Raw genomic sequence first — 10,672 nt, forward strand, 5'->3', positions numbered from 1 at the left:
TGCAGTGGCGTGATCTTGGCTCACTGCAAGCTCCACCTCCTGGGTTCACACCATTCTCCTGCCTCAGCCTCCCGAGTAGCTGGGACTACAGGCACCTGCCACTACACCTGGCTAATTTTTTATATTTTTTAGTAGAAATGGGGTTTCACCATGTTAGCCAGGATGGTCTGAATCTCCTTACCTCGTGATCTGCCCGCCTCAGCCTCCCAAAGTGCTGGGATTACAGGCATAAGCCACTGTGCCCGGCCAAAAGTTTTCATTTTTGAAAAAAAACATTAAAATATAGCGTAAGGCCAGGCTATATTACTCATTCCTGTAATCCCAGCACTTTCGGAAGCTGAAATGGACTGCCTGAGCCCAGGAGGTTGAGGCTGCAGTGAGCCATGTTTGTGTCACTGTACACCAGCAGCCTGGGCAACAGAAGAAGACCCTGTCTCAAAACAACGAAACATAGTTTACCACAACCAACAGGAAAATTCTGGATAAAGCTATGTATGAAATATTTACTGCTGTGATCAACAAGGTAGTGTAGAAGTCAAGGGCAAAATCCTGGGGTCAGGTCACCTAGTCTGCTGTCTAATTAGCTGTGTCATCTTTGGAAAGGTACTTGAACTCTCTGTGACTTCGAATTCGTTTTCTAAAATGTGGACAGGGCGTGGTGGCTCATGCTTGTAGTCCCAGCACTTTGGGAGGCTGAGGCGGGTGGATCATCTGAGGTCAAGAGTTCGAGGCCAGCCTGGTCAACAAGGTAAAACCAGGTCTCTATTAAAAACACAAAAATTAGCTGGGTGTGGTAGTGCGCACCTGTAATCCCAGCTACTGGGGAGGCTAAGGTTGCAGAATTGCTTGAACCCAGGAGGCAGAGGTTGCAGTGAGCCGAGATCACGCCACTGCACTCCAGCCTGGATGACAGAGCAAGACTCTGTCTCAAAAACAAACAAACAAAAAGTGGATAGTAGCATCTACCTCAAAGAATTGTTGTGGGATCAATAGTGCAGAGAACCTAGCAACTATAAAATTAAAAAAAGGTTCAGGACCCTCTATAAATTTATCATGCCAAGAGGGAAGTTACACCCTGACAGAGTCACATAGCATGTTTGTAACTTCTGCTTCTTAAATTATAATTTATTCCTTCCTTGTTTTCATTCTGTAAATGACTATGAGAGACCAGAGACTAGTCCTCTTCTCCTTCCAATCACTCATCTTTGTTACAGATTAACTGCCTCCTTTATTGTTCTGTACCAAACTCACACCAGATGGCACAAAAGACCCCATGACTTACATCTTCAGTGTAGACAGTAAAATACACCCTTCCCAGAAAAAAGACCACCTCATCTGGGCACCATCACTCATGCCTGTAATCCCAGTACTTTCAGAGGCAGATGTGAGCAGATTGCTTAAGCCCAGGAATTTCAGACTGGCCTGGGCAACGTGGTGAAACCCTGTCTCTACAGAAAATACAAAAATTAGTCAGGTGTGTTGGTGCATGCCTGTAGTCCCAGCTACTAGGGATGCCGAGGTGGGAGGATCGCTTGAGCCAGGGAGGCTGAGGTTGTAATGAGTGGCGACTGCACCACTGCACTCCCGCCTGGGTGACAGAGTGAAAGAAAGACCACCTGGACCAATCAGACTGTTTTAAGTATGTATTAAGCCTTACACAGAGAGATGCTGAAATTCTGCTAAGCTTCCCTTAACTTTGTCTATGCAAGTGATCCCAAACTTCTAAGCCTTGGAACACTGTCTTCCAGTCTTGGGTATCTGTGCTTCCCAGGTGACCCTCCTTAAACTCTCTGCATGAATAAACTTCCTTTAGATTCTGACCCTTTTGATTATTTGAGGTTGACACACTGTGCAATATACATCAGAATACCAAATATTAACCTTCAGAGCAGTCTGTGACATTTAGGTAGAAATCTTTTCTTTTCAGATAGAGTCTTGCTCTGTTGCCCAGGCTGTAGTGCATTGGCATGATCTCCACTTACCACAACCTCGGCCTCCCAGGTTCAAACGATTCTCCTGCCTCAGCCTCCCAAGTAGCTGGGACTAAAGGCGCCCAGCACCGTGCCCATCTAATTTTTGTATTTTTAGTAGAGATGGGGTTTTGCCATGTTTGCCAGGCTGGTCTCGAACTCCTGACTTCAGGCGATCAACCACCTTGGTCTCCCAAAGTGCTGGGATTACAGGCGTAAGCTACTGTGCCCGGCCAACATTTAGGTAGAAATCTTACACATATTCCTATCTTTGGTCTCTCCCCACTTACATTTCTGACCTCTTTACAGCTAAGAACAAATCATTTGTGAACTTGAAAAGAGTTACCATAGTAACTGCAAAAATAAAAATAAAAAACCCAGAAGAGTTAAAATGCCACTCTTGCTGCTCTCTTTTAATTAATAAACCCTAAAAAGGCTACTCACTTGGACACTACTTAATTAACAATCAATTAGTAAGGAAAAGATACTGAAGCAGTAAACTTCAGTGACAGCAAAAAGTTCTGTTGACCAAACATGGATTCTCTCCTCCTAGAACCAAGTTACAGTTGGAGTTACAGAAAATACTTTGAACAGGTCCTTCGGTATCCTGTAGGAAATCAGACAAAAACACAGATCAGTTACTTTCTTTTTTCTTTTTTTGACACACTCACTGTCTCACTCTGTTAACCAGGCTGGAGTGCAGTGGCGAGATCATGGCACACTGCAGCCTCCACCTCCTGGGCTCAAGCGATCCTCCCGCCTCAGCCTTGCAAGTAGCGGGGACTACAAGCGCGCGTCACCATGCCCAGCTAATTTTTTGTATTTTTGTAGAGACAGAATTTCACCATGTTGCCCAAGCTAGTCTGGAACTCCTGAACTCAAGGGATCCACCCACCTCGGCCTCCCAAAGTGCTGGGATTACAGGCATGAGCCACTGCGCCCGGCCCGATCGCTTATATTTTTAAAAAGATGTTTTCTTGGTTTCCTAGCCCCTTGTATCCCCCTACAAAGTTCCAAAGGCTTTGATGTTGTTGCAAGGGCAATCAGAGGTCAAGGCAGCTCCCTAATGCAGGGCAGCCTCAGACGGGGCCGATCCTGCGCGGCGCCCGGCGGCGGGGGACGCTGCCGGCGTCCCCGGGACCTGGCTGGGGGAGGTGTTGGGAGGCGCACCTACACAGGCTCAGGTGACGCGAGTGTGCGGCAACGGCTGCAGCCGGAGCTAGCGGGCTTGCGGTGGCCACTGAGGAGCTTCTTTCTGCCCGACCTTGTGCTTGTGCCCTCCAGGCGACAGCCGCTTGGTGCGCAGCGCCTGCTCGCTCAGCGTCAGGCCCTTGCTGCGCCCTACGCCGCAGGCTGGCAAGTCGCGCAGGTAGCAGTAGTACAGTCAGTGGTAAAGCTCCTCCTTGTAGGTTATTGGTGTCCGCGGCCAGGTAGGAACCTGCGGGCCCTAACATGCAGCCTGCGAACACTGACCGGCAGCCTGTGGCCACGCGTCTGCGCATGGGCAGCCGCCGGGCCTCGACCCAGCCGCCGGGCCTCGACTTCCGATTGGTTCCACAGGAGGGGCGGGCCTCTGTGACGTCACAGGGCCTCTGTGACGACGTGATAGCGCCGGCCTTCGGCGACGTCACAGTGACGTTACAGTGACTGGAGCTGGGCGGTGTTCTTCTCGGAGTGGACCCCGGTAACCGCAAGCTTCCCCGCTGTCGGAGTGGACCCCCTAACCGCGAACTTCCCCGCTATGTTCTGTGTGTTGCTCGCTGGAAAAGGGTAGTTGACAAACTCCGACCCAGCACAGTGTTTCTGTGGGTCAAAACTAGAAAACTATGTCCGGACGTGGCCGAGGCGGAAGGAACCCTTCAGGCCAGGAGTTAAAGAGCAGCCTGGGCAACATGGCCCGACCCCTTCTCTGTAGTCACACCTCAGCTTCCCAGATACTTGAACCCGAAGGTTCAAGGCTGCAATGAGCTATGATCCCATCAGAGCACTGCATCCTGCCAGACTGAGGTACACCGTGTCTAAAAAAATAAACCATCCAAGTGTGCAACAGGGAGGGACTGCTTAAAGAAAACCTGATAATTGTATGTTCAAATACTTTTAACAAGTGCAAAATGTATAGGCTTAAATAAATAGGGCTGGCCCGGCTTGTTGGCTCGCGCCTGTAATTCCAACATTTTGTGTGCCCGAGGCATTCCGATCACTTGAAGTTGGGAACTCGAGACCGGCCTGGCCAACATGGTGAAACCCTATCTCTACTAAAAATATAAAAATTAGGCCGGGCACCTTGCATTGTTTCAGGGGCTCGCACCTCCGTAAGGACCCGGTAATTCAACCTCTCGGACCTGAGAGTGAGAAGCCTTTGCTTAGTTCTTCCCAGGGTGATCAGCCCAGGAGTAAGCGAGGAGAGGCCAATAAGCAGGACCCATGAGAACGGCCCCCTCCTGGAGTTTGAGGCCCATTCCTTCCTGTCCCTGCGTCTCCTCTGTCCAGGACTCCTCGCTGCTCTGCCCCACTCCTGGGGCCATGGCCATGGGGGGCTGCTTTTGGGTACAGGTGCCAGCGGCAACCCTGGGTACAAAGTGGGCAGCTCACCAGGAGGGGATTAGAATAACATGGCAAAAAGCGAGGGTAAAAGCCGCGCTGGCACCGCGCCTCTCGAGCCCCTGACATCACTGGGTGCACTCCTCCCTCACCTCACTCAGGCATCGGCATGAGTTCCATGGGAGCGCTGTCCTGCTCCCTCTGCTGCCTCTTTGTAGCCTTGTGGCTGCCATAACACTTTCCCTTCCCCAGCCCTGCCAACCTGGTGGGACATTGGGCTTCTGTCTCACAGGGTTCTGGGGACAGGCCTGTCCTGTATCATACCCGCAGCAAGAGCCTTTTTTTCTCCAGGGCCTGGGGCGCAGCCAGGCTTCGTGAGTTAAATGCAGATCTGAACCATACCAAGCTGGGATTGGGGTACACACTCTCCTCCTCTGAAAACTAGCTAGGAGTTCTAACTTGGTGAGAGGGAGAGTGGGACAGAGCCAGACCAGACAAGGACTGATCACCTGGAAAAACCTGCCATCAAAGACCTTGAGGAGTGCTGGGTGTGGTGGCTCACGCCTGTAATCCCAGCACTTTGGGAGGCTGAGACAGGTGGATCACTTGAGGCCAGGAGTTCGAGTCCAGCCTGGACAACATGGCGAAACCCTGTCTCTACTAAAAGTACAAAAATTAGCTAGGTATGCTACACTCCTGTAATCTCAGCTACTCGTGAGGTTAAGGCAGGAGAATCGTTTGAACTGGGGAGTCAGAGGTTGAAGTGAGCAGAGATCGTGCCACTGCACTCCAGTCTGGGAGACAGAGTGAAACTGTGTCACAGATATGAGCCACTGCGCCTGGCTCCTTCAGGTGGGTTTTGAGGCTTCACTACAATACTAGTTCCCCGTTGCTGCTGCAACAAATTACCACACACTTAGTGGCTTAAAACAGCACAGAGGTATTCCCTTACAGTTCTGAAGGCCAGAATTCTAAAGTCAGTCCCACCGAGTCAAGGTGGGAGCAGGGTTGGTACCTTCCCAGGCTCTGTGGGAGAATCCGTTTCCTGGCCGTGGAGGCCGCCTGCTCTCCTCAGCTTGTGCTGCCTTTCTGGAATGACGCAAGTGTCCTGCTTTCATCACTACACCTCCCTCTGCTCTCTATCACCTGCTCTGCTCTTATAAGGATCCAGGTGAGTACATAAACCCTGCGGGGACAAGCTGGCCAAAGACCCTTAACTTCATTATATTGCAAAGCCCCTTTTGCTGTGTAAGGTCATGTTCACCGGTTCCCGGAATTAGGATATGGGCATCTTGTGGGCATCAGCCTGCTACAGCTAGGCTGCAAAACTATTATACCCTCCTGGTGTTTCAATGATTGGGAGAAAAAGGGTTGGGATTTTTTGCTTTAGGGTCCCTGTTAAACTTGTATCTATAGAGTCTGGGGTCCCTCTTAACCTTGTGTTTTTGTTTTTTGAGACAGAGCGTTGCTCTGTCATCCAGGCTGGTAGTGGCGCGGTCTCGGCCCACTGTAAAATCCGCCTCCTGAGTTCAAGCAATTCTCCTGCCTCAGCCTCCCAAGTAGCTGGGACTACCGGCGCTTGCCACCAGGCCTGGCTAAGTTTTGCATTTTTGGTAGAGAATGGGGTGGGACTGGGGGATAGGTGAGGGGAGGGGGATTTCTGCTATGTTGCCCTTAGCTCAAAGCCATCTGCCCCGCTTCTGCTCCTGAAGTGCTAGGATTACGAGCCCGCACCACTGCAACTGTAAAATCTTATTTCCACACAGCTGAGAGAGTGTTTTAGAACGTGTTTTAGGAAGTTTGCTAAAAGACCCTTGGAGACCTCCTCATTGTGGCCTCCCTGCTGTTGTGTTTAATTTGATTGATCTTTTCTGCCCTCCTGCTTTTCAGAAATTAAAAGGCTAAAAAGAGGTACTAAACTTTAAAACTTCTCTTATAGTCTCCCATTAAAGTAATTCTAAGAACTACCAAAAAGTGAAAAAATTGTTTTGAAAGCCGTAAAATGATATGGTCTGTTAGGATATAAAATATAGAAAATTAGTCATTATATGTTATTGCTGCTCTGACTTAGGGATGTATTATTGAGAATCAACTTTTGGTCGATTTTCAGAAAAATGGAATAATCATATTGCTGATCTACGTAAACAAAGAATTGTTTAAAAGAAAATATGATATGTCTAAACTGGAAAAGTCCTGTAATAGTGTGTTCATGAGTATTTACACAATGGAGTTATTGTTTATCATGGGGGTACTGTGGACAAGCCCAGGGCTGCTGGTGAATCCTGCCATCCTTACATGTCTCTCCTTGTAAGGTACTTTATAGTGTCCGTCTAAATATTAGCAACATTCTTTGTTTCTAGATTATTAGAAAGCTAAGGAAAAGTTGTATTTCTCTAATTATCAATTAGCATTTCTTTTAAACTTTCAGCATAGATATTTGGGATTTATTTACATATTTATTGCAAAGCCCTGGATCTTAGGGATTTACCCTGTGTGTGTGTGTGTGTGTGTGTGTGTGTGTGTGTGTGTGTGTATATATATATATTTTTTTTTGAGATGGTGTCTTGCTCTGTCGCTGAGGCAGGAGTGCAGTGGCGCGATCTCAGCTCACTGCAACCTCCGTCTGCCAGGTTCAAGCAATTCTCTGCCTCAGCCTACTGAGCAGGTAGGATTACAGGCACCCACCACCATGCCCCACTAATTTTGTATTTTTAGGTGAGACAGGGTTTCACGATCTTGGCCAGGCTAGTCTTGAACTCTGCACATTGTGATCCACCCACCTTGACCTCACAAAGTGCTGGGATTATAGATGTGAGCCACTGCGCCTGGCCAAATATTATTTTTTTTAAAGTAATTGCTTCTCTCAGTCTGCTTTGTTAAATTCGTTATTCAGCCAGGCATGGTGGCTCACGCCTATAATCCCAGCACTTTGGGAGGCTGAGGCAGGCGGATAACCTGAGGTGGGAGTTCGAGACCAGCCTGACCAACATGGAGAAACCCTGTCCCTACTGAAAACACAAAATTATCCGGGCATGGTGGCATGTAGTCCCAGCCTGTAGTCCCAGCTACTCAGGAGACCGAGGCAGGGCCTCGTTGTCTGGGCAACAAGAGCAAAATTTTGTCTAAAAAATAATTCGATATTCACCAAGATGCCCCTATTGTCTCTACTTTTATCTTGACGCATCACTGAGTTGACGTTAGATTTCAAATTCTTCTTTGCCCTTGTACCATTCTATCTTAAAGCCACCTTTATATAATGATGAAAGAAATTCGCAATTTGTTATTATCATCTCTCTGATGGTATATAGCAAATGCTCACCTAAAAATAGCAACAACCAGTGAAAAACATCACGTGTTTTGTTGTTTTTATTTGAATGACTATTTACTTTGCAATCTACTAGCAAGCTGTAGAATTGTATGATATGCAGAATTTTAACTGAAGTGCATTAAGTGACCATTTAACCATGATAAACCATATTGATGGTGTTTATGTTAATATACTTGAAACGAACAGTTTTTCTTCATCATGAGTTATATAACCTACCCCTCAATGAAAGTCTAGAATTAGAGTAAATTTGCTAATTAATTCAATAACTTTTCCATAATATTTTTAGTTATGTACTTAAGGTTCTTTTAGTGTTTCTTCCAGTTTTTAATAAGCGTACACCTTTTTTGCATTTGTTTTTTATTGGTTCATTTTAAAGCAAAAACCTCATAACATGTGCTATTTGGAAGCACTGTAAACTAGTGATGAGATCATAGGCGCTGGGGACACAGCCTGGCCACATCTCTTCTCCTTTCTGAGCCTTAGTATCCTGTTTTGTGTGAGAACTGAAGATCCATCCCCAAGATTTGATAAGATAGTAAAGTGCCTGACATAATACCGGGCTTATAAATACATAGAAAATGCTTCCTTCATATGTTTTTATTGATTGATTGAAGCAGAATCTTACTCTGTCACCCAGGCTGGAGTGCAGTGGCACTATCTAGGCTCACTGCAACCTCTGCCTCCCAGGTTCAAAAAATTCTGCTGGCCTCAGCCTCCCAAGTAGCTGGAATTACAGGCATGCACCACCACGCCCAGCTAATTTTTGTATTTTTAGTAGAGACAGAGTTTTGCATGTAGGCCAGGCTAGTCTCAAATTCCTGACCTCAAGTGAGCCACCTGCCTCCGAAAGTGCTGGGATTACAGGTGTGAGCCACCATACCTGGCCTATATTTTTATTGTTAATTTAGTACTATTCTGAGTAAAAATAATTTACTATTACAGTTTAATAGATTGACTATGACAGTTTTATAAATGTCAGTGCTTTTTTATAAGGTGAAACATTATGTTGTGGGGCTTTCGTTGTGATGGTGATTTATTACATTACTTTGTTTACAGACAGTAATGTTCAGCTGTTGTGAAATTATAAAAACAATCTTCACATTTCATAATTTTAAAGCAGTACTAATGGTAATTACCTTAGGGAAAGATAGTTTTGTTGTGATATATAAGTATGATCCTGAAGTTTAGTGTACAGCAAAGGATATTACTAAGTCAACACTATTGTGTTATATGGTACACTTGAAACTTTAGTACAGATATCAATGTTTAGCAAATAGACATTAACACATAATGATAGCAAAAAAATGGAGCTGTTCTGATGGGAGACCATTGATTATGTTTGATTTTAATACTTCCCATGCTCTTGGTGTTTTTTTTCTTCTTTGAGAGAGAGTCTTGCTCTGTCACCCAGGCTGGAGTGCAGTGGCACCATCTTTGTTGCCCAGGCTGGAGTGCAGTGGCATGATTACAGCTCACTGCAACCTTCGCCTCCTGGGTTCAAGGAATTCTCCTCTCTCAGCCCCCCAATTACAGGTGCATGCCACCACGCCTGGCTAATTTTTGTATTTCTAGAAGAGACGGGGTTTTACCATGTTGGCTAGGCTGGTCTCAAACTCTAAACTTTGTGATCCACCTGCCTCAGCCTCCTGAAGTGCTGGGATTACAGGTGTGAACCACCGCAACTGGCCCTCAGCATGCTTTTTATTTAGCCAAAGAATCAAAGCATTGCTGAAGAATTGAAGATTAGAAGTGACATATTTTTTGCTAAGGGAGGTAACAGAGAAAGAAAAATATTCCTGGAGGTAGATCTTCAGTTTGGATTAGTCTGAACATGATGAAACCTGTAGAAACCTTCATTTCTCAAGACAAACCTCAAATTCAAGGTTGTGATGAGTGCAGTCACTGCTTTTGTTAGTGGCATTTGTGACAGTGATTGCAGAAACTGAGAGTGTGAAGCCTGTATTATATAAAGAATGCGCAAATGCCGTAGAAGACACTGCAAGGATTGGGTGCTGGAACAGTGCCAGACCTGCCATTGTCACGAGAGTGCAGCAGCTGTCAGCAAAAGGAGAATCTCCACTCTTCCCGTCACTAGCATCACTTGATTTTGTCCCACTCATAAAAGATCTTGGAAGGAGTTAAAGGTGCTTAGTGGTTCCTCATTCCAACAGAACCTCACTTGGCCTGCATATGGAACATGCATTAGTCTTTGGACAGGACAATTCAATTCACAGACCACATGACAAAAGAATTTTGTGGCCATCAGACCTGTCTGCTTAAACCCACCATGGGTGCACTGTGTTCTCAGCTTGGTAAAAGGTAGATGTCACATGCAAGAAGGCAGTAGAGCCAGGAACATGGTGGGGCCTCAAACAGTGGGAGGTGGCACCTGGCTCTGTGAGGACGGTGTGAAGTCCTCCATGAGGGGAGCAGATGCCAGAAAAAGAGGTGAGGGTGGGCAGAAGAGGAGGCTGAGCAGCAAGTGAATAAACGTGCTCGACCTCAGAGGAGGAGAGTCCTGTGTCTTTATTGGTAATATTCAAATGTGGTTCATACTGATATTATTTTCTGTGGCTGAATGGTTGAACTACTCTGAAATACACAGGAAAAAGAGGGGAAAAAAAACCTCATACTAAATCCTTGAGATGCTATGTTTCCTTTTTTTTTTTTTTTTTGAGACGGAGTCTCGCTCTGTTGCCCAAACTGGAGTGCAGTGGCCGGATCTCAGTTCACTGCAAGCTCCGCCTTTCAGGTTCACGCCATTCTCCTGCCTCAGCCTCCCGAGTAGCTGGGACTATAGGTGCCCGTCACCTCGCCCGGCTAGTTTTTTGTA

General features: G+C 46.5%; 1 protein-coding gene across 1 annotated transcript; it reads right to left on the reverse strand.

The window, feature by feature from the left end:
* Window positions 1–2,356: 2,356 nt before the first annotated feature.
* LOC105518957 lies at window positions 2,357–3,472 on the reverse strand. Its single transcript, XM_011952122.1, has 2 exons — window positions 3,141–3,472; window positions 2,357–2,577 (listed from the first exon to the last, which is right to left on the reverse strand). The coding sequence occupies exons 1-2, from the start codon at window positions 3,470–3,472 to the stop codon at window positions 2,520–2,522; spliced, it is 390 nt and encodes a 129-aa protein (XP_011807512.1). The 3' UTR covers window positions 2,357–2,519.
* Window positions 3,473–10,672: the final 7,200 nt, after the last annotated feature.

Source organism: Colobus angolensis, unplaced genomic scaffold, assembly GCF_000951035.1.
Source record: "Colobus angolensis palliatus isolate OR3802 unplaced genomic scaffold, Cang.pa_1.0 Scaffold333, whole genome shotgun sequence".
Lineage (NCBI taxonomy): Eukaryota > Metazoa > Chordata > Mammalia > Primates > Cercopithecidae > Colobus > Colobus angolensis.